This window comes from Primulina huaijiensis, chromosome 7, assembly GCF_012295235.1.
Source record: "Primulina huaijiensis isolate GDHJ02 chromosome 7, ASM1229523v2, whole genome shotgun sequence".
NCBI classification, from domain to species: Eukaryota; Viridiplantae; Streptophyta; class Magnoliopsida; order Lamiales; family Gesneriaceae; genus Primulina; species Primulina huaijiensis.
The window spans coordinates 18,317,346-18,342,080 of NC_133312.1; the positions used below are offsets into that span (position 1 = coordinate 18,317,346).

Sequence of the window (24,735 nt, forward strand, 5' to 3'; positions counted from 1 at the left end):
CTACAATGCATCGACTCCTATATGTTTCGACAGAACACCCAACCTTGCCACCTGATGACCCCATGAGAGTCGGTAAACAAGTCAAAGTGTAATTCTAGCACATAGAGTCTCAATGTTGTCCCGGGTCATAAGGACTAATGGTGTACAACCATAAACTAGGACTTTTCCACTCGATAAGTGAGAACCACTTGGAAAGTCCTTTAATGGAGGGTTGTTCAGTGCACTCTACCAGGAGCACNTCATATTCTTTCTACTATTTGTATATTCAAGGTCTTTATCTATGCAACTAGCATGGGTATACAGATAAAGAAGTGCCAAAATAATAATTTCAAATATTATTAAAATAAAGACTGTTCATACATAGAGTTTAAACATGAACCCTCGGCCAACACTTGGCTCGACGGGCACCTACTCTAACACAGAGGGAGCCCATTTATGGAAAAAGGTCCCAGAGAGAGCCCGTCTATGGGAGAAGGCCATCGAGGGAGCCCCGACAATCGTATTTCCATTGTGGAGCCTAGTGCACATCCCCATGGGCCATGTGGAGCTGAAGACTGATCAGTCGACCGAAGGATGAAGTTAATCACTTTCAAAGATCAAACTTCACCCAAAATGATATATGATTGAAAGCTTTATGACTAAAATGATTTTATGATATATGATTTATAATGATGATTAAAGCTACTTTTAAATGATTTTTAAAGGATTTATTTATGCTTAAAGTTATTTTAAAATGATTTTACTATTTATGATTTAATTATGCTTAAATGATTTTAAATGGTTATTTATGTTCAAAAGCTATTTTAAATAAAATTATGATTTTAATGCATGTTATTGTATGTATATTATTTGCTATTTATGTTTAGAACGTGCTGAGTCTTTAGACTTACTAGGTTTGTATGATGCAGGATTCGATGATTTATGGGAGGCGGTGACGATTGAGTGGATCGAGTGCAGCAGTACACACCCGAGAGCCTTTATGTTTCCGCACTAGCTTGATAGATTAATGATTTAAAGATTATGTTAATGATTTTTATTATAAATATTTTTATCCTTTAATTTATTGTTAGTTGATCTTTTTAAAGGTCAATTTAGGAAGTTTTGGTTAGATGATGATTTAGGATTTATTTTATGCATTTGAGATTTAAATTGTTAATTTATTATGATTGTTAGAAATGTTAAGTTATTTTATTTAGTTAGTATTTTAGAATTTATGATTTAATATTAGGGAAAAAAAATTCGAGGTCGTTTCAATTTCGATGATAAGTTTTTTACTAAAAGACTTTGATGTATTACAACATATTGTAATAATCCATTTTAGTTGGACTTATACCCTACCAAACTGAAACTCTTAGTTTTTCAAATTCCTTACAACAAATAACTGATTCAATCTTAACAAATAGCCTGAATACTACGAATTAATACAATGAAAATAAGAGCGTAAGTGTGCGATTTGTAGATTTAGAAGATGCTCGAAGAAATTATAGCAACTTCTTCAACTGAGTTGATCAGCTATATATAATCTTCGATTCCAACGGTTACATTGAATGCATTAAATGATAAATATCCGTTGAATCGTCGTTTAGTTCAAGCTGTTGACTTTGACTGACAGCGGTACGAAATATCAGACTGTTTTGCTCTGTTATATATGTTCTGCTTTTGTACGAACTGTCAGTCTATCGGCTGATACTAAAACTGATGTCGTGGCTAACTAATCAGGAGTCAATTGATCAGTGAATCAGTTCAGCTGGACATTTTCAGTTCAAACTGATATCATTTCAGTTTGGGATACTTTGGTTAATGAAGATTTTTCCAATTCAGTTAAGCGAATTCTTCAGTTCCTAAATATCGATTCGTTTATTGAACTTTATATCTTCGTTTTTAAATCTTCTTTCAGTTACGATTTGTCCGTTCAGTTCGGTTCTCCAGTTCTGTTGCGAATTTAATTGTCAAAATCTGAAACTTATAATATTCTAACACTAAGTACACTCGTTCCAAAATGTTCATATTAATTTGAAAGAAGTACCTGAGTTTGTTGTCAATATGATATTCTAATTTGTACTAGCATTGTTATGATGTTGGCATGCTTAGCATTTCCCTTAAATTTATTATTGTTCTTAGTGTTTAATAAGGAAACCTCTTAAATGTTTCATGAATATTTGAGTTGGCAAATATATATAGATATTGTGCTGCTTGAAATTTTGAATTAAATTTTTTTTGAGAAGCTTATTTATTCAATTTGATATATCTATGTGTCAAATTTATTTCAATGTGATCTGATTTGAATATTTTGTGTTATAAATGCGCATTGTGTATTTTGAAAAAAAAATCATATTTTAATAATATTTCCATTGGGTAGTCACCTTTCTACTTTTGTCAATATCAAACTTTGAAAAATATATGGGATAGTTAATTATAATTTTAAGGAGGAGATCGAATTTAAATCTTGAGGAAGAGATAAACGTTGTGCTTAACTTGTTTTAAAATCAATTTTTTTATTCTCATAAAAGGAGAGAGAAATATGTTAGGCGAAATTATTTTTATCCAAGTTCTGTGATAAAAAATATATATAGATTTTTGTTTTGCGAAAACGCTAGAAATCTTGATTTTAATGATAACAAAACTTGTTATTGTGTTTCTACATATTTACTCAAGAGTCTAGTTGCTAGCTCAAGTTAGAAGCTGAAACTCAAAAATAGTCAAACTGAAAATATGAAGCACTGACGTGTATTAATAATATCTCATAGATTGAGGATGCCAATGATCATCAACCAAAATGACTGAACAGAAAACCAATTTTCTAAAAGTCATATTTGTGTTAAGTTAGGCTGATTCAGATGTTCTCTAGGCAAGATGGTGGTTGCAGGATCAAGCCTAATGTCATCAAAGCAGGAATCAACTTTACATGAGCAGTTCTGATATTTTGTTCATATCTCTCAGGTCGATTATTTAAAAGGAATGATTAAGTATGTGTTGTGAAGCTAACATAATGATCTACAAATCATATTCCAAAGTTGAAGTCTGAATCAAATCTTAAAAAACTGATAAACCACGATAAATTTTTTGGTTCTGCACATGATGAATCAGCAAGATGAATTCAGCAGACCAAATCAATAAGGTTGAATCAAGCAAAGGCCAAAATGGGCAAGGCTTGGGAAAATTGGACAGTAAGACGGATTTGAATTTTTTAATGTCAAAAAATGTTCAAAATCGTTTCCAACAATCATATTCTTGTATCTAATATTTATATCATTCTCGGGGACTATATATACAACATCTTAAAGATAAAACAAGAGCTTTTGATGGAGATTCAAAGCATAAACAACTTAGTTGAAGAAAACTAGCTAGAATGATAGCAAGCCCAAAGTGTGATGATACATTTGAGAGATAAATACATTGCAAAAGATTAAATTCTCACATACAACTCACTTTCACAAAATAAAGTTGAGCTTCAATGAATAGTTGATTGATAGTCTTTACACAAAGATGTAAAAGTTTGTATTTGTAGTCTTGTCATAAGAGATATTAAACATTATACGGATTGTGAGGTTGCAGCTTGCAATCTATAATGTGATAGAAGTTTCGATTAGACAAGAGATAAATCATAAATCGAAATAATTTGTAAAAGCTATTGTATACATATGAGTTGTTTATCTCCAAATATCCATAAACAAATTTGCATATATTTACGTTATTGCATTTATATAATGATGTTGTTTTGATATGCATTGTCGAAAGATTTTACATGTTATTTCAAATATCAAAATATTACATACAATGTATTTAATAAAATATTTCAACCAAAATATTTTTATAGATTCAAATTTCATATATTTTAAATTTCTGTATAATATATTTGATTGGTTTTAGATGAATTATTTTGAGTGTCTTCCGTTTTGTTTGAAAATCAAACTCGATTTAATTTCTCGTGTTCAATATTTCGAGATCCGAACTATTGTTGCTCAATGTTTGTCCCTCAAACGATCCTAACACACCAATAGCAAGGAAACTTTTGAATCCAACAAATTAAATCGTGGAAAAAGTAGTGAAGGAGAAATCGACAAAAGCCCACCCGCAAGGAGAAGAAATCTAGTACAACTACAAATACGAAGAAATTGTTGGTCCCACTTGCAGTACTTTGAGATAATAAAACTCGAAAATAAAAAATAAACAGAACACCGAGATTTACGTAAAAAACTCCTAAAAATTATTAAGGTAAAAACCACAGGCAAGATGAAAAGAATTTCCACTATAATATTTTGTGGTGTACAACTCACTCACTGTGTTTTCAAAGAGAACACACACTCTCTTAATACATGAGAACAAACACCTCACAAATATTATAGAATGTTATAAGATGAGATAAAACTCGAAGAAGAGATGATTTCAGAATGAAGGGGGAGCTCTATTTATATAGCCTCTGTCAGTGTGAAGACGCGTATAAAACGCATTCTGTCTGAATATTCTTCGTCAAAAGTTTGCCAACCTTGTTTAATTTGTTTCGAAGGCTGCAAAACATTGCTGACCCCATCATTTAATGAACATGTTTTCTTGCCGACATTTCTCCCATTTGGAGATTTTTGAGAATCAAACACATCTCCACACATCTTTTCAATCTTGTCATTTCCTGTTGCTTACGTTTCCGCTAGACCACTTGAGAATCTGCACCACTCAAACTTATCAGTGTTCACTGGCTTGGTCAGAAAATCAACTATGTTATCTTTTGTATGGATCTTCTGCATATCCACACTTCCTTCCTCTACTACTTCTCGCACAAAGTGAAATTGAACTCCAATCCTGAACTCCTCTAATAACTTTTTAATCTATATTGCCTCCTTGCAAGCTTGAATAGCTGCCATGTATTCTGCCTCTGTTGTAGATAACGCCACAACTGTCTTCAGTTTTGAAACTCAGCTTACTGCTCCCCCTGCAAGTGTAAACACATAACTAGTAGTAGATTTCCTCCTATCAAGATCACCTGCATAATCTGAATCGACATAGCCCCTGAGTGTAAAATCCAATCCTCCATAACAAAATGCAGCAGTCGAGGTACCCTTAATGTATCTAAGGATCCTCTTGACAGTGCTCCAATGCTCTCGTCCAGGATTCGCCATATACCGACTAACTGCTCCCACTACTTGAGCAATGTCTGGTCTTGTGCAGATCATAGCGAACATCAAACTTCCCACTTCTGATGCATATGGTACTCGAGACATGTCCATCCTCTCTGCTTCACTGCTAGGACACATCTCAGAGGATCACTTGAATTTTACAGGAAGAGGGGTCGAAATTGGCTTACTATCTTGTATGTTGAAGCGTTGCACGACTTTCTTCAAATAATTTTTCTCGGAAAGCCAAATCTTTCTGTTACTTCTGTCTCGATGAACTTGCATCCCTAGAATCTTGTTTGGTGGTCCCAAGTTCTTCATATCACATTCTCTAGCCAACTGTGCCTTCAATCCTTGGACATGATCTTTGTTGGGGCCTGCTACCAACATGTCATCCACATACAACAGCAAAATAATATAATCATCACCAGACCTCTTGAAATATGTACAAGAGTCTGCACTCAGTCTGTTGTATCCAAGGCTCATGATATATGAATCATATCTCTTATACCAAGACCTCGACGCCTGTTTGAGACCGTATAGAGATTTGTTCAACCTGTAAACCAAGTTCTCTTTGCTTTTTTCCGCAAAACCTTCTGGCTGGAGCATATAGATTTCTTCTTCAAGATCTCGATGAAAAAATTCCGTTTTCACATCTAGCTGTTCTAGATGTAGGTTAAACACCGCACACAATGCCACCACCACTCTGATTGTTGTAAGCTGAACCACAGGAGAAAATATCTCATTGAAGTAAATGCCTTCTTTCTGAGCATACTTTTTTACCACCAATCTAGCACGATACCACTCTACTTGGATATTACCATCACGCTTGATCTTATAGACACATCTGTTTCCAATTGCTTTCCTTCCTCGCGGTAGTGTAACAAGATCCCAAGTTTTATTTCTGTCTAATGCCTCCAACTCTTCTTGCATTGCTATCATCCACAAGGATATATCCAAGCTTTGAGTAGCCTCATGGAAACTCGATGGCTCACCTGATAATAGACAATATGCAATGTTACTTTCAGTGACATAATCTGAAAGCCAACCTGGTGGTCTTCGGTCTCGAGTTGACTGCCTCACATTGGAAACTTCAGACTCAACATGTTCTTGTTCTCCGTGCTCTAGTACTGCTTCACAAGAAACTTGACCTTCGTCCGTCTTATCTTCCACCTGAAATATAATAGTTTCTGAATTCGGTGTGTCTTTGTCTCCCTTTACTTTATCTTCCTCGAAGATAACATCCCTGCTGATGACAAGCTTGTGGCCAGTAGGATCCCACAAGCGAAACCCCTTTACTCCATCAGTATAACCCAAGAAGATACATTTTCTGGATTTCGAATCCAACTTCGATCTTTCTTGTTCATTGTACAGAACGTACACTGGACTTCCAAATGTATGCGAATGAGAATAATTTGTCGGATTCCCAGTCCACATCTCCATCGGAGTCCTCAGATCAATCGCCACTGAAGGAGAACGATTGATAATATAACAAGCGATTTTGACTGTCTCCGCCCAAAATGACTTGTCTAGACCCGCAGTCATCAACATAGCTCTTGTTCTGTCCAACAAGGTTCTGTTCATCCGCTCTGCCACTCCATTTTGTTGACGTGTGTAAACCATCATAAACTGTCTTTTGATGCCCTCATGTTGACAATATGCATCAAATTCGTCACTGGTATATTCTCCTCCATTGTCAGTCCTCAGACACTTGATTTTCTTTTCAGAATCAAGTTCAACCCGCGCTTTGAAATCTTTGAAGACGTGAAAAACATCTGATTTATTCTTGATTGGATACACCCAACATCTCCTAGAGAAATCATTAATGAACGAGACAAAGTATCTCGCTCTTCCTAGGGATACAACCGGTGCTTGCCAAACATCCAAATGAATCAGCTCTAATATGCTTTTGCTCCTGGCAGTAGAAGTGCCAAAGTTTAATCTGTGTTGTTTACTGGTAACACAATGCTCACAAAAGGGTGGTGACACTTTTGTAAGTCCTGGCAGCAGATTCTGTTCTGAGAGAATTTTCAACCCCCGTTCTGACATATGCCTAAGCTTTGTATGCCATAACACTGTTAATTCTTCTTCTGAACCAATTGATGCAACAGCTAGTTCCGTCTCTTTGTGTGTTTCTCCCAAAAGTAGATACAAATTTGCAGCAATTTTTTCCGCCTTCATAACCACAAGCGCGCCCTTCACAATTTTCATCATCCCGTTCTCGATACGGGTTTTACACCTGATGTCACCCAATTGCCCCAAGGACAAAAGATTTTTCGTCAGTCCTTTCACATGTCATACCTCTTGTATGGTGCGAATGATGCCATCAAAAATTTTAATTTTGATAGTATCGATGTAATGCCCATGGGCTGTTCCCGATCCAACTGGCGGGAGTCGGTTATCCCATGGCAGCATTACTCAATGACTCCTCCAGCCCAGGCACTGGAGTTTGTACCTCCCCAGACTTGAACCTAAGATCTCCTGGACATATAGATACTTAGCACAAGTCTGGTACCAATTGAGCTACTACTGTAACGCCCCAAATTCGACGACTGTCCTCACTGTACCAAGACAAGTATTTCCAGCGTGCTTATGTCCTCACTCACACGCACCCTGGGAAACTTCCCAGGAGGTCACCCATCCCAAAATTGCCCCAAGTCAAGCACGCTTAACTTTGGAGTTCTTATGTGATGAGCTACCGAAAAGAAGATGCACCTTCTTGATATGAGTAGTACATATCAAATCTTTTAAGCCCTCTTCAACTGTACAGTCCATTACATTGAACAGTCTCGGAATCCCTCTCATTCCCGTGTGGGATCGGTTCATTCATGTTCCCTCCACCTAGAAACCTGCCAGGAGCCGCTTATTGTCCGTGCAACTGATGGCACCGGCGATCACCCCCCGCCCTCTTCGGCCCCGGGCCTCTCATGCCCACCAGCTTCCGCTTGGTTCGTCCCCGAACCACACCGTACTAAGAGAGGTCGGCTCTGATACCAGCTGTAGAGGCCTCTAAATACGTACTTGAAAATTTGCGGAAAATTTAAAACTTTTATCAGTTATTTATTTATGAATGAGGCATTTTAATTAATTAGTAGTAGCTCAATTGGTACCAGACTTGTGCTAAGTATCTATATGTCCAGGAGATCTTAGGTTCGAGTCTGGGGAGGTACAAACTCCAGTGCCTGGGCTGGAGGAGTCAGTGAGTAATGCTGCCATGGGATAACCGACTCCCGCCAGTTGGATCGAGAACAGCCCATGGGCTTTACAACCGACCCCAGCGATTTTCAAGGCATGATCATTTCCCATGAATACAGATCCTCCTGAGATTGGTTCATAATGATCAACCATTCTCTCCGAGACGTCATGTGCCACGTCACTCTTGAATCCATAATTCATGTGTCACAAAATGTGTGCATGCCTTCTGCAACTGTTGCCGCTTCGTTGAATAATATTTCACAACTGCCTGAAGTACTGGCCACATTTCCTTGAGAGTTTTTATCGATACTCGTACACTCTTTCTTGAAGTGCCCTTTACCGCCACATTTAAAGCAGTAAATATTTTTTTTCTTACTTCTCGACTTTGATCTACCTCGTCTTTGGCTCTCATTGGAGTCACGGTCCATAAATCTTCCTCTTATCATCGGTAAAGCCTCTGCCTGCTTCGAGGTTACCAACCTATTTTCGTTATTTTTGCGCCGGCTTTCTTCACCGAGAACCGCAGTTAAGACATCGTCAAATTTTAGAAAGCCCATAAGAATATTGTTGGTAATGTTGATGATAAGTTGATCATATGAATCTGGTAGACTTTGAAGTAGAAGCTCTGCACGTTCATTTTCTCCTATTTTATGCCCCATGGAAGTGATTGGGCAAATAGAGTATTTAGTGTGTTGATAAGGTCGGTCATCGATGAGGATTCTGCCATCCGAAGAGTATAAAGTCTTCTCCTTAGGAAAATCATGTTGTGTAGGGACTTGACCTCGTACATCTTTGTCAGAGTATCCCAGATAACTTTTGCTGTTTTTATATCAGAGATACTTGACAATACTTCGTCTGATATAGCCAAGTGTAAATTGACAAGAGCATTATCATTCATCTCATTCCACTTTACATCGTCCGTAATTTCCACCGGTCTATCTCCAATAGTCGCCAAGCAATTCTCCTTTCTTAAAACTGCTTGTATCTTTATTTTCCACAGCATAAAATTGATTCCGTTGAACTTTGCTATCTCGTACCTACCTGCCATTATGTCTACAACAATTTGGTAGACTGGACAAAATAATCCCGCCTTAATAAAAAAATCCCAAAAAATCTTTTCTGATGTGGAAGATCAGTCTAGGCTGCAACCACAGAGCATACTCAGAATTTTAAGAAATTTTAAACCAAGGCTCTGATACCACTTGTTGGTTTCACTTGCGGTACTTTGAGATAATAAAACCCGAAAATAAAGAATAAACTGGACACCGAGATTTACGTGGAAAACCCCTAAAAATTATTAGGGTAAAAACCACGGGTAAGATGAAAAGAATTTTCACTATAATATTTTGTGGTGTACAACTCACTCACTGTGTTTCCAAAGAGAACACACACTCTCTTAATACAGGATAACAAACACCTCACAAATATTATAGAATGTTATAAGATTAGAGAAAACTAGAATGAGGAATGATTTCAGAATGAAGGAGAGAGCTCTATTTATAGAGCCTCTGTCAGTGTGAAGACACGTATAAAATGTGTTCCGTCTGAATATTCTTCGTCAAAAGTTTGCCAACCTTGTTTATTTTTTTTCAAAGGCCGCGAAACATTGTTGACCCCATCATTTAATGAACATTTTTTCTTGCCGACAGAAATCTAGCAAAAGTACGAAGGAGAATTCATTTTTAGATATTATATTGTTCTAAATTTGAACCTTATGTTTAAGATGCTTTTATTGCTCTTTTTTGAAATTTTTGTCGATTTTTTTAGTTTGTTATTATTCTTTTAGATTATCCCATTATTATCAATCAATTTCCCCCAACTTATAGGGTTTGTTCTTGATATTGCTATTAAATCGATTTTTTGGTTGTATTGGAATGACTTTTCGAAATGGTTCTGAAATTTAGAAATTATGTTATAGTGCTTCATTCTTAGGCAGTCATTTCCAATGTCAAATAATGATTGCAACCATATTTTCTATAGTAAGAAAGTGTTGTCGCATCTACAGTATTATTAGGTGTCATTTCCATAGTAGTCTCAAATTCTCATAGTTTATCATCTTTAGCCAAATTTATTTATGATCGTATAACATTAACTTCATTGAAGCGAATATAAATTTAATTTACTCAGTTGTATATATGCAAATGAAAAGTTTTACCAACATTGTATAAAAGAAACATTCAATATTAGAGATCGGGCTTGTAGTCAAGTTAGTCTCACTCCTGCCCAGATAAGCTGGTCCTCTATTGTTCGAGTCTCCCTCCCCTTGTGTGTAATAAAAAAAAAAAGAAACATTCAATATTAATAAATCATTGTTTAAAAGAATACTTAGTTAAATAAAAGTTTTGAAATGTAAATTTTCTCCAACGTTATAATTGGGATTTCAATTTTTATATCTATGAAGTAATTAAATAAAACACTGATTAATTTCTAAATCCTATATTTCAAAATTATTAATTCAAATTCAAAAAACAAAAAAACAAAAGGAAAAATGCTCCAACATTTTATAAATAATATGTTGAAAATTAATATTTTAATATTGAATATTTGAATATTGAATGTTGAATATTTGAATGTTGAAAATTAGGTAAAATTAGGTGTTGAATATTGAAATTTGTGTGTGATGATGAAGGTAATGATGTAATTTATTTTTGGATTATTTGTAAAGATTTTCTATAAATAGATCTCTCATTTGTGAAAAAAATCACAATTGAGTTGAGAGAAAAATATTATAAAGTGTGTAGTATGATAATTTTGAGAGTTTGAGATTTTTACTTTTTACCGTAAATTTTTATTTTTTCACAACACGTTATCAGCACGAAGCTCTAAAAGTCCTCCATATTTTTCCAAGCTCCAAAACAGAAGAAAAAGGTAACAAAAGTAATAATATTTATTTTACTGTTTATTTATTTATTGTGTATATACTTAATATATAATATAATGTTATAATAAAAATAACTTTTTTCAAAAACTTGTTATAAATCCTGGGAAGATGTTAAGACGACATCCCACACTCCCGGTAAGGGATACGACAAGTATAAAAGTCTATAAGGTTTTTAAACAAAATATCTTATGACATCTCATTATAAAAATGTGATATGATATACATAATTATTTAAAATATTACTAATATTATATACACCATATTATTATCATAAAATTATACAAATACATACATTTATTTTCTTGTACACCAACGGTCATAAACGGTAACAAAACGGCTAGTTTTTGCCCTATAAATATGATCTCACAAACACATTCAATCACTCCAACTTTCTCTTCTTCTCTAAAATTATTCTTCATCAAATTTTTGAAGAAAAAAAGAAGATGGCCTTCACAAAGTTATTTTTAATTATTTTGGTTATAATACTCACGAATCTTGTACTTATCGGAGAATATCCTCCTCGTGTGTTTTCTTTATTTTTACGAATGCTTGTATTTGTTGTTTATCCATTACTTTGTATTGCAATATTCATTAACTAATAAAATGCATCATAATTTTTTTAGTACCACCATGTCAAACTTGACAAAGATCGAATTTGTTGCACTCGACATTACGGGGAAAAATTATATGCCATGGACTCTTGATGTAGAAATGCATCTTGAGTCATTGGGTCTAAGCGAGACCATTAAAGAAAATGGTATATCTTCATCACAAGAAAAAGCAAAAGTTATAATATTTTTGCGCCGACATCTTGATGAAGGTTTGAAATGTGAATATCTCATCGAAAAAGATCCCATGGCTCTGTGGAAAGAATTAAAAAAAATATTTGAACATATAAGGAAAGTTATACTTCCGACCGTCCGTGATGAATGGAATATGTTGAGATTCCAAGATTTTAAGAAAGTAAGTGATATTCTGAACTTATCGCATGTCTTCTTGTGGCGGAAAAGAACAACGAGCTATTAATGAGAAATCATCAGTCCTGACCCACTGGATCAACAGCATTTCCAGAAGTAAATGTTGTAAGCAAAAATGAATTTAAACCTGGAAACCAAAATCAAAGTTATAGACAAGATTTTGGTCGAGGACAAAATCGAGGTCGTGGTCGTAGACGTGGGCGTGGACGTGGACGTGGACGTGGAAGTGGTCGTGGTCGTGGACGCGACCGTGGTTTTGAAAATAATCGAGATAGTTATTTCTATAACTCATCTCAAAAGAGCGTCCCAAACCATCCACCGAAAAGGCATCATGAGAATATGAGTGTTAATGAGAATCACTCAAAAATATTTGAAAGTTCTTGTTTTAGATGTGGTACTCCAGGACATTGGTCCCGTATTTGTCGAGCCCCTGAGCACCTTTGCAAACTTTATAAAGAATCAATAAAAGGGAAAGAAAAGGAGACCAACTTTGCTGAAAACAGTGAACCTTTGAGTGATTCAACTCAGAGATTTTCTTATTGATTTCTCAGACAATGATCAATTTGCTGGTGGAATAAATATATAAAATATTTTATGCACTCGTATGATAATGTTTTATAGTGTGTTATATTTTTAAATATGTATTGTATTGTATTTTTATAAATGTATTGTCAGTAATTTTATTTCATTGCATATTTTTTTTGAAGTTAAAATATGGAAAATGCTATGAACCAAGCTGAAGTTTGCATACCTGATAGTAGTACAACGCACACTATCCTCCGAGATAAAAGATATTTCTTGGAACTAAAACCAACAAAAACAATTGTGAATACAATATCAGGTCCTGTAGACTTGATCAAAGGATGTGGTAAAGCACAATTTTTGTTACCTAATGGTACAAAATTTTTGATCAATGATGCTTTGTATTCACCACAATCGAAAAGAAATTTGTTGAGTTTTAATAATATATATTCCCATGGGTATGATACTCAAACAATAATGAACGAAATGAGAAATATATGTGTCTTATCACATATAAATCAGGAAAGAAATATGTGATTGTAAAACTATCAATGCTCCCTACTGGATTGCATTATACACATATAAGTACCATTGAATCAAACATGGTAGTTGATAATTCTTCAATATTAACTAATTGGCATGATCGATTAGAACATCCTGGTTCAACAATGATGCAAAGAATTATAGAAAATACACATGGTCATCCGTTGAAAGACCAAAAGATCTTTCAGAATAATAAGTTTCAATGTAAAGCATGTTCTCTTGTAAAACTTTTTATAAGACCATCACCGGCCAAAATCCAAACTGAATCACCAATGTTTCTTGAACGTATTTAGGGTGATATTTGTGGACTAATCCATCCATCATGTGGACCATTCAGATACTTTATGGTATTGATTGATGCCTCCAGCAGATGGTCACATGTATGTTTATTGCCAACTCGAAATATTGCATTTGCAAGATTACTTGCTCAAATAATAAAATTGAGGAATCAATTTCCCGATTATACAATCAAGAAAATTAGACTTGATAATGCTGGTGAATTTACTTCCCAAACTTTCAATGATTATTGTATGTCTATGGGAATCATTGTTGAGCATCCTGTTGCTCATGTACATACACAAAATGGATTNCCCATTTCAGCTTGCATTTGGTAAAGAACCAGACATTTCTCATTTGAAAATTTTTGGATGTATGGTGTATGTGCCTATTGCACCATCGCAACGAAAGAAAATAGGACCTCAAAGAAAGATTGGAATTTATATCGGTTATGATAGTCCATCAATCATTCGATATCTTGAACCTCAGACAGACGACGTGTTCACAGCACGTTTTGCTGATTGTCATTTTAATGAGGAAATCTTCCCAATGTTAGGGGGAGACAAGAAACATACCGAAAAGGAAATTACATGGTATGTATCATCATTGTTACATCTGGATCCAAGAACACAGCAATGTGAAAAAGATGTACAGCAAATTGTGCACTTGTAAAGAATAGCAAATCAAATACCAGATGCATTTACAGATGCAAAAAGGGTAACTAAATCATATATACATGTTGTAAATGCTCCTGCTCGAATTGAAATTCCAAAGAAACAAATTGAACAAAGTCATGATGTCGTAAAACGCCTGAAGCGTGGAAGGCCAGTCGATTCCAAGGATAAAAATCCTCGAAAAAGAAAATTCATAGAGAAACACAATGATCACAAAATAGAGAATGATGTTCCTGAAGAAACACATGATGATCACAAAATAGAGAATGTTGTTCCTGAAGAAACACTTGATGATGAAAATATTCTGTCAGAACCACAAACTAACGAGAATCTTGAAATCTCTATCAATTATATTAATACTGGAAAAATATGGAACCGAAAAGATATAGAAGAAATTGATGATATATTTTCTTATAATCTGGCAATCGACATCGTAAATGATAATGAAGATCATGAACCAAAATCTTTTGGTGAATGCAAAAATCGGCAGGATTAGATAAAATGGAAAGATGCCATCCAGGTTGAATTAGATTCGCTAAATAAACGTAATGTTTTTGGACCTATAGTCCTTACACCTTACACCTGAAGGTGTAAAACCTGTTGGATACAAATGGGTTTTTATTCGAAAGCGAAATGAGAAAAATGAAATAGTAAGATATAAAGCTCGACTTGTTGCACAAGGTTTTTCTCAAAGGCCTGGAATTGATTATGAAGATACGTATTCTCCCGTGATGGATGCAATTACCTTTCGGTATTTGATTAGCTTGGCGGTATCTGAAAATTTAGAAATGCGTCTGATGGATGTTGTTACAGCTTACTTATATGGATAACTTGATAGTAATATATATATGAAAATCTTTGAAGGATTTAAGATGCCTGAAGCACAAAGTTCAAACCCAGAGAATGTTATTCTGTGAAATTACAAAGATCATTATATGGGTTAAAGCAATCGGGCCGAATGTGGTATAATCGGCTAAGTGATCACTTGATGAAAAATGGATATGTAAATAATTCAATATGCCCTTGTGTTTTCATTAAGAAAACAACATCCGGATGCGTAATTATTGCTGTATATGTTGATGATTTAAACATCAGTGGAACGAATAATGAAAATCATGAAGTTGTGTCATACTTGAAGGAAGAATTTGAAATGAAGGATTTTGGAAAAACCAAGTATTGTCTGGGTTTACAAATTGAACAAAAAGAATGTGGAATATTTGTTCACCAGAAAAATTATACAGAAAAGATCCTTAAACGTTTTAATATGGATAAATCAAATCCTTTAAGTACTCCAATGGTTGTTAGATCATTAAACATAGAAAAGGATCCATTCCGTCCATGTGAAAATGATGAAGATATTCTTGATCCAGAAGTACCATATTTAAGTGTTATTGGTGCCCTTATGTATCTTACAAATTGTACAAGGTCTGATATATCTTTCGCCGTAAATTTATTGGCAAGATTTAGCACATATCCCCAAAGAGACACTGGAACGGAATTAAACATATATTCCGTTATCTACGAGGAACGACAGACTTGGGACTTTTGTATTCAAAAGATGCTAATCCAAGTATAATTGGTTATGCCGATGCTGGATACTTATCTGATCAACACAAGGCACGTTCTCAAACTGGATATGTATTTACTCGTGGAGGCACAGCAATTTCTTGGCGTTCAGAGGAACAAACACTCGTAACAACTTCATCAAATCATGCCGAGATTATTGCACTACATGAAGCAAGTCGTGAATGTGTGTGGTTAAAATCAATGACCCAACATACCCAAATCTCATGCGGATTATCATTTGACGAGAAGCATGTGATACTATATGAAGATAATGCTGCATGTGTTGCTCAAATGAAAGAAGGATATATAAAAAGCGACAGAACTAAACATATTCCTCCTAAGTTTTTCGCATTCACCAAGGAGATTGAGAAGAATAAATATATTGATGTTCGTCACATTCAATCAAATGAAAACTCATCTGATCTCTTCACAAAGGCACTTCCTACAACAATATTCAGAAAGCACATATATAATATTGGAATGCGCAATCTACGAAATTTGTGAAGAACTGTTCGTGTCAACATGAGGGAGAGTTTACGTGACTGCACTCTTTTTCCCTTACTATGGTTTTTATCCCAATGAGTTTTTCCTAGTAAGGTTTTTAACGAGACAGTATAAAAACACGTAATGAAGACAATCATTATGATCATCATCACAAGAGGAAGTGTTGAAAATTAATATTTTAATATTGAATATTTGAATATTGAATGTTAAATATTTGAATGTTGAAAATTAGGTAAAATTAGATGTTGAATATTGAAATTTGTGTGTGATGATGAAGGTAATGATGTAATTTATTTTTGGATTATTTGTAAAGATTTTCTATAAATTGATCTCTCATTTGTGAAGAAAATCACAATTGAGTTGAGAGAAAAATATTATAAAATGTGTAGTGAGATAATTTTGAGAGTTTGAGATTTTTATAGTAAATTTTTACTTTTTCAGAACATAATAATAATAATAATAATAATAATAATAATAATAATAAACAAATAAAATGGTGGCCAGCCCCGTTCGTGGGCTGTCACGCACAATCTCTCTCCCACAATAGGGCAAAAAATAGGAAAATTACCAGTTCCTCTCCAATTTTCTGCTTGTATTTTGTTTCCGATTTGCTATGGGAACTGATGGTGTTGAACAAGATAAGTTGTTGCGGTCGATACGGTACAAAGACGGTTCACTGCAGTTATTGGATCAAGTAAGTACCTATTTTCTTCAATTCAAAACTGAACTGTCTTATTGAAAATTTTCACGCTGTTTTCTGAGCAGAGAAAGCTTCCTCTGGAGACCACTTATGTCGATATCCGAGACTCCAAAGATGGATGGTAAAACTCAATATTATTAGTTTCCAGTTTTGATAACTGTGGTGATGTTTATGGAACTTCACATTTTTTTTTTTTTTACTGAACTTCACTTTTTTAATGAACAGCCTTTTTAATTGCCAAGATCAAACAAGTGTCACAGTTTAACGGAATGTTCTAGACGGGGTTGAATAAACCATGAGAAATTTCTTTCTTAAAATTGACTTTTATGCCAAGATTGTTAAGACTCTTAGCATTTCTTGATAATACTTTAGAGTTGATCCATATTATGCGCGAGCAATGTTTGAATTTACGGGAGCAAATTCAAGTTCTTGAAATAGCCCTCTATATGTAGTTTTAATTCTACCCACAATATATAACAAGCCACTAAGCTCACAATCAGTACCCACAAACCAATCGACCAAGTTGATGAAAAGATATATGCTGTTTCCCTTTGTTGCTCAAATTTTCTACTTGATTCATCACCTCTTTCTTGTCTTCTAAATTGCCCACGCTAGATTAAGGACTCATCGTTGTCATTTCTAGATGAAAAAAATCAAATTGTCGCAGGAAAACTGTGGATTGACGGTGCATTTTCAGTGCTGTAACCACCATAACCATTCGTACAACCATTAGAAATAATATATTTGAGTTCGAGGTTGCGAAAGGAATGAAGATTGCGAGAGTAGATATAAATTCCTGACCAAAGCTCGTCTCATGACTGACAAGCTCTCCGAGGGTCCGAAGCGGGGAGAAGCTTTTCTTGGGTGCAGGCTTCTCAACATCGTACAATTATCCTACCTATGGGTTTAATTCTCTACGGGCCTTCTTATTTTCATTTTTTAAAAGTTGTTTTCGTATTTTTTTTTTTACATTTTTATTTAAATTTTATTTTTGACTTAATAATCAATGTCAGATTTTAAAACAAATTGAAAATTTGCTCTCACTTTATGAGGTGTACAATGGCAATTTTTAATACTTGCCAATAAACTATACAATTTTTCATTTCTATATCACTATCTAAAACTTTTCCACCATTTCTCAACAAATTATTTTTATATTCTTATACTAAATGACTGAAAATTCAATGGTTCATCAACATTTTTGTGGTTCTCCAAATACAGAGAGAAAGAAATCCCTTAAAATTCTCAAACTCGTCCTCGTTCTAATCCTGACCATTCTCAATTTGCTTATCCAACACAATTTTCACAAAATATTCCCGCTGGTTCGAATGTTGTTTCTAATGCTCCGTAATCATGTTTCCGGCCGATTATTATGATGCATTGGGTAGCTAGTTTATGATGCCACCCCTTCTCAAGCATCTTCTCATTCACCACCATCGATCATGCCGTCAAGTGAATCTCGACAGGCAAGTCTGCGAGTGCGGGAGGATTTGGATCCGATAGACTCAAGAGAACCCGGGATATTAAATATTACCACCAAGGATGATGAGGAGAATGACAAAGAATGGAATGTCCCTTGTAACATAGTTAAGGTGATATGGTCAACCTAGAAAGAGAAGTGTCGTGTAAGAGCTTGTGACACTACTACCAATGACCCAAAAGTTTGTAATGCTCCAAAGAATAGATATTTTTGGTAAAATAACGTCACAACTTTAATAAAAATCGGTCTGCAGGTACGCCTACAAGAGAATGGACGTCGATAAAGTCGCGTTAATTGGGTTATACCTGATGTTGTTAAGTTTTCGGGATGGTACAACAATTTCTTCAACAATCAGCCAGTGGTGAAAGTGACTCTGATGTATTAGTCGCTACACATGATATTTGGAAAAATGTAATCGAGTGGAAGATTACAACAGAGTACGAGAAATGGACTCCCAATCACTTATTCGTAATGCTATCAATAAGGCAAGGACTTCCAAATCACGGGAACATACATTGTGTGTTTTTAACTTTTGATGCGATGAAGTTGAATTTAAGGTTTATTGTTGCAGTCGCCCTAATCGCCAAGATCAAGAAGTGGATAAAACTTATGTTGGTCCCAGTTTAGTGGAATGGTCTAGATGGAGTTGAATAAACCATTAGAAATCAACTAAAAAATTCTTTATTGAAATTGATTTTTATGGCAAGATTGTTAAGACGCTAAAATTTCTTGATAATACTTTAGAGTTGATGCATATTCTGCTCGAGCGATGTTTAAATTTATGGAAGCAACTTCAGTAGAGACGGAATATGAGCATTCACCACAATTAAATATAAAGAACAATAACGGTCACTACAAATTCGTCTTCTGTGACTTTGGCTTTGTTATTTCTTTTCGCTCTCTGTTGCTCTATTGGGCGTGGGCAGATTTCAGAGTTGCCATTGGTATCCTGATTGATTGAAGAAGTATGCGTCCCTATTTCGGAAGTCCTCGTCTCTATTATAATCTTCCGCATGTGTTCCTACTTGAATGCCTTATTCTTGTGTACCTTTTTCCACATATCATGTGGAAATGTTAATACGTCAACATCACTTTCACCACTGGCCCGATTGTTGTATCATCCCGAAACTTACAAACATTTGGCACTCAGGTTAAATGAATTTGCTTTTTCTTTCCCCTCCATCTTTTTCCTTCCTTTTTCTTTGAACCCAGCATCAATTTATTGCACTCAGGTTCAATTTCTACATGTAAACTTATGGATTGCAATGGTGAATTTTTTAAAAACGAAACTTTTTGGGTTCGCTAAGCCCACATTTTCAGCCTCCCTGAGTAAAGTGATAAGAGATATTATAGAGGTTTGAAGATGACGTAATCCTCCTATTGCTATCTTCTTCCATTTTAGAAGAAACCTACAAGAAGTTAGTAATTTTGAACCCTTTAAGGTCATCTTTACACCTCTTGATTGTAACTTGTAGTCTAATCACAATTAAACATCTCTAATATTATGTCTAAGCTGAAATTTGTACTCTTAACTCCACTCAGAATTTGCAGAATATGTGGTCGATACAATTAAGGGACCTTCAATCCGAAATCACTCAAAAAAAATACAATTAAAAAGTGATAAATGATGTGAGATAATTTTTGGTCTAAGAACTGAATATGAAGTTATGAACTATGCTTATAACAATATCCTTATGTTAGTTTCTTGGTTTACCAAATGTGCATTGCTATTGTAACCTGTATATATATGTAGGCTTCTGAAATTCATTTATTCTTACTATCTATATATACTGTGAATTGAGCAAAAGACTTCTCACCACCTGCAAATTGGAATACTGATTGTACACTTCTAGTCTTCTGCAAACTATCCTTTTTTCTTTTCAAACCTCTAAAATTAGTTTCATGATCTTAATTATATATTTTTCCTGTATATTATGAAACTTTTTAAATAACCATTAAATTTTTTTATGTATTGCATGTGTCATACTAGTGTTAAGTGAGGGACGAGCTTGATATGACAATGGAATTTTGTTGAAGCATATGCTTTACAGCTAAAGTTGTTTGCACATTTGGTGTGCTTATTTTACTTGATATAATAATAAAGACAAATTTTGGTAGTAAATTTTGAAAAAAGGTTCATGTCGCTACCTAAGCACTCCAATCTCCAAGCAAATTTCATGTATACCTCGATATGCTTGTCCAAGTCTAGGGGAGTAAACAAACCGAATCAAGCCGAATATGTTGAAAATTTAAGGCTCGAATTCAGTTAAAAATAGATATAGTCGAGCTCGAGCTCGATTTGAAGCTCAAAAACTTTAAATTTGTTGGTTCGAGTTCAGTTAGAATCAGGCTCGAGTTCGAGGTCGACTCGAAATATTAGAAATGTTCCCTAGCTATTCGAATTATGGTTCGAAAATCAATAATCAAAAGGCTCGAATCTATTTGTTTANTAGACAGAAGAAAAGTTCGAATGTGACAAGTTCGACTAGAATTTGTTAAATTCAAATACAAATATCAAATATTTTTTGAGTCACCTCGAAAAGTTCATGAACCAGTTCGGTTTATTTACACCCCTATCCAATCCAAGTGTAATTATCAGCTATTACCTGTTCACCGTCAATTTATTTGTACTGATTTCAAATATTATTCTTTGTGATACTGATCCCTAAGACTGCTTTCTCAGGGCTGCAATAAGTGATATGGTTGTTCGTGGTGCCCCAGCCATCGCAATAACGGCTTCTCTCTCCTTGGCAGTAGAAATTTCTAATTTAAGGACTTTTAATGGGACACCTAATGATGCAGCATTATTTATAAGCAATAAATTGGATTATCTTGTGAGCAGGTTATCGTGATGCATCCCCAGCTTCAATACATATTCATGTTAACTTATGGTTTAAATTGAGAAATTGTTGTATATGATTTGCAGCCGTCCTACTGCTGTAAATCTTTCAGATGCTGCAACTAAACTCAAGGAACTTGTACAGAAAGTAGCTGTCAATGCTTCAGAAGCACAGGCAGTTTTTCAGGTTTGATGCCGTTTTATTTGTGTAGATATGGGCCCTTCTTCAAAATGAAAAAAAAAATTCTCGAATATTATATGATATTATTAAGATTATTATATATTTTGATGGATTTTATTTTTTTAAGAAATTTATACCTTAGCTATCTCTGTCTATGTTTTTCTATGTATATGGACGATGATTTTAAGTTAACCAAGGGTGTAATTGGATTGAAGCCTTGAAGAATTTAAAATCATTGATTTCAGTTATTTGTTTGGATGAGTTTAAATTTAATAAACTTCAAATTCCTCTCATCCCAACTTAAAGTATTGTGTCAATTATACTGATTTTAAATCCACCTAAGATTGGTATCATTTGAAATTTGTATATCTGATCATTTTCCTTAATAAAATCCCTCAACCGAGAAACAAAATAAGCCTATGTTTGAATAAATTGGTTTTTATTCAATAAAGGAGTCTCAGTGGATTGATTTGAAAATATGTGAACATGAAATGACACCTCCAGAAGAAATTTCATGTGTCAAAATTTCAAGATGAAATGTAATGGGTTCGAAAGAGGAATTTTAATTCCTCAACATTGTTGTTGCTGCCAAACACTAACCATGTTTTTTTTTATGCAAAAAAAAAAATGATAAAAATTTATAGAATTCAAATCGGCCAATTTGATAACTAATTTGGTGGTGTCTGCCTTCATGGTCAAGCCACATAAACTATGTTCAGTGTTGTGTTCTCTCTTTAACTAAATTTGTAATGATTAAAATTTAGCCACCCCTTCATTCATTGAACTTAGCTCTATTGGGCCAAAAAAGAAGAAAATTTTCATCGGACTGCATTGTCTCTTTCATCTTCATGTCAGTAGCTGGAAAAGCAGAACATTTTAGCTTTCTTTCTGGTGAGCTAATATTTTTTTCCAAAGGCTTGCATTGAAGCTGCTGAAATCATGCTTGAAGATGATGTTGCTTCTAATAAAGCAATTGGACAATTTGGAGCTAGGTTTCTTCAGAAGCAGCAAACAGATAGGAGGAAGATTTCTGTTTTGACTCATTGTAACACTGGCAGGTACCTCTCTCCCTCGTCCTGTCCATATATGGGATATGATATCTTTTTTTCATGTTGTACCGTACTACATTCCAATCATATGAATCTGATGAATCCATGTAAATTTGTTCTTTCATTTTTCATGCTGTGCCATTCTACATTCCAATTATATGAATCCATGTAGAATTGTTCTAACTGCCTGTTCAACTGTTTAAACAGTCTAGCAACAGCTGGATATGGAACTGCTCTAGGTGTGATCCGTTCACTTCATGAGACAGGGGTTCTGGAGAGGGCTTACTGTACTGAGACACGCCCCTTTAATCAAGTTAGTGTTATTTTTTCATAAACTCTTGCACATTGTGAAGAAAACCTATGTAATTGGTATGATTAGAGTTGCAAAAAGGTTGGAATCAGAATTTCAAGTCAACATTTGAAGAATGAGAAAACTCAAAATTGTTAATGTTTTTCTGCTAGTTACTTCGTGTACTTGTGTACTTGGAGCTAGACAAATATAAGATGGTAGCATATCGTGGCTTGTTGGTGCTTGATGATTCTAATTCTTTGTTAAAAATCCGTCTGTGCTGGCCAATTGTTGCCTACTCTGCATAAAATCTAAACCAAGGGACACAGGTTTGTCTCAAATCCAGAATGTGGCATGTGAACTGGCTAATCTTGTACTTTCTTCTCTTTTTGCTGCTCCTTTTTTTGTTTACCTAGTAATCTAAGCTTCGCCTGACCAACCATGGAAGAGGACGACCTTCCCCGTGGTTAGCCCCTCAGGTAAATCCGGTTGCGGTCTTAGCCTGTACACAGTTGGAGTTGACTCTCATTTGTTTTTCATCCCATGCTTCAGGATTTGGAAGTTGGATGTGAGATAGTGTTGGTGCCTTAAATATCCACTTCATATTTCTGCTCAAAAGTTTTTATTTAAGACTTTTTTTATTAATCTGAGAATTAGTATGCATTTTTTAAATGAAGAAATGTCTTTTTGTGTAACCGTTTGTCAAAGATTAACAAATCATTGGGTTCATGTCTCCTACAAATGACCTGAACCTAAAGAACTTTGTATTTTTATTTTTGGTCCATTCAGGGATCAAGACTCACTGCATTTGAGTTGGTGCACGATAACATTCCTGCAACTCTAATAGCAGATTCTGCCGCTGCAGCGTTAATGAAAGCTGGGCGAGTGGATGCTGTGATTGTTGGGGCTGATCGAGTGGCAGCTAACGGTACCTAAAAATGCATCTTTGACCCACATTTTTTGTTCCAATGCTAAAAGAAATGAATCATTCAATGCTGAAATCAACATTGGAATGCTTAGGTGATACTGCCAATAAGATCGGAACTTACAGCCTTGCCCTGTCGGCTTCGCATCATGGTATCCCATTTTATGTAGCTGCTCCTCTCACATCCATCGATTCATCCATCTCTTCTGGCGAAGAAATCATTATAGAAGAAAGATCTGCAAAAGAGTTGCTCCATACACATGGCGGAATGGGGGAACAAGTGGCTGCTTCCGGAATTTCTGTGTGGAATCCAGCCTTCGATGTTACCCCAGCTACTGTTATTAGCGCCATTGTCACGGAAAAGGTATTTCTCTGTCAGACTCTCTCTCTTACATCACCTACGTACCACAAACTTGCCTTCCGTTTCTTAGTATGCCCATTTGCAAATCACAGGGTGTTATCACGAGAGAAGGGACTGATTCTTTTGACATAAGGGGTTTCATAGAAAAGGTGGCAGCGAGCAGCGAGCAGCTCGTATTAGAAGCATGCCATCGAGATGGTACCAAGGGACTTCTTTCTTGGTTCTATGATCCATGGCAATTTTAATTTGGTGCAGACCAACATAATCGGTTTCGGATGAATGAATTTGTTCCGAAACATGTATCAATCGCATATGTACTAGAAACTTGGTATGCTATCTATAAAGTAGTTACCATTGGCTTGTCTTAATCTTGTATTCGAGAAGCTCTTTTTGTTTGAACTTGAACTTTTTAACTTATCCAAATTTCTTTGGGAATGTCCCAAATTTGTAGTAGGTAGTGACCTCAGGGTGAATGTGTCGTCTACTAAATAAATTATTCCGACTATTTTAATTATTAATTAGTGAGAGATATAATAGTAATATGACGTCGGTGTAATTTTGTCATACTAATACGGAGTTGTGACAATATATATTATAATCATACCAATAAAAAACCGAAGGGGTAAAACTAAATCGAAATCAAAACCAAGTAGGGGTGTCAAAAT

General features: G+C 35.0%; 1 protein-coding gene across 2 annotated transcripts; it reads left to right on the forward strand.

The window, feature by feature from the left end:
- The first annotated feature begins 16,742 nt into the window (after positions 1 to 16,742).
- On the forward strand, positions 16,743 to 24,438 carry LOC140980603 (methylthioribose-1-phosphate isomerase). Of its 2 annotated transcripts, XM_073446531.1 has the most exons (9): positions 16,743 to 16,940; positions 17,012 to 17,067; positions 21,110 to 21,268; positions 21,353 to 21,452; positions 22,362 to 22,504; positions 22,703 to 22,808; positions 23,574 to 23,712; positions 23,805 to 24,073; positions 24,163 to 24,438. In XM_073446531.1, the coding sequence occupies exons 1-9, from the start codon at positions 16,860 to 16,862 to the stop codon at positions 24,313 to 24,315; spliced, it is 1,206 nt and encodes a 401-aa protein (XP_073302632.1). In that variant the 5' UTR covers positions 16,743 to 16,859; the 3' UTR covers positions 24,316 to 24,438. The 2 variants fall into 2 exon arrangements, with proteins under 2 accessions (XP_073302632.1, XP_073302633.1); XM_073446532.1 differs by lacking the exons at positions 16,743 to 16,940; positions 17,012 to 17,067 and adding an exon at positions 19,701 to 19,844.
- The last annotated feature ends 297 nt before the right edge of the window (positions 24,439 to 24,735 follow it).

Excerpts from the sequence above, each read along its gene's own strand:
- LOC140980603 (XM_073446531.1), top strand. The coding sequence starts at position 16,860 with ATGGGAACTGATGGTGTTGAACAAGATAAGTTGTTGCGGTCGATACGG. Across the intron at positions 22,809-23,573 it reads AGACACGCCCCTTTAATCAA|GGATCAAGACTCACTGCATT; the intron begins GTTAGTGTTATT and ends TGGTCCATTCAG. Across the intron at positions 23,713-23,804 it reads TGATCGAGTGGCAGCTAACG|GTGATACTGCCAATAAGATC; the intron begins GTACCTAAAAAT and ends TGGAATGCTTAG.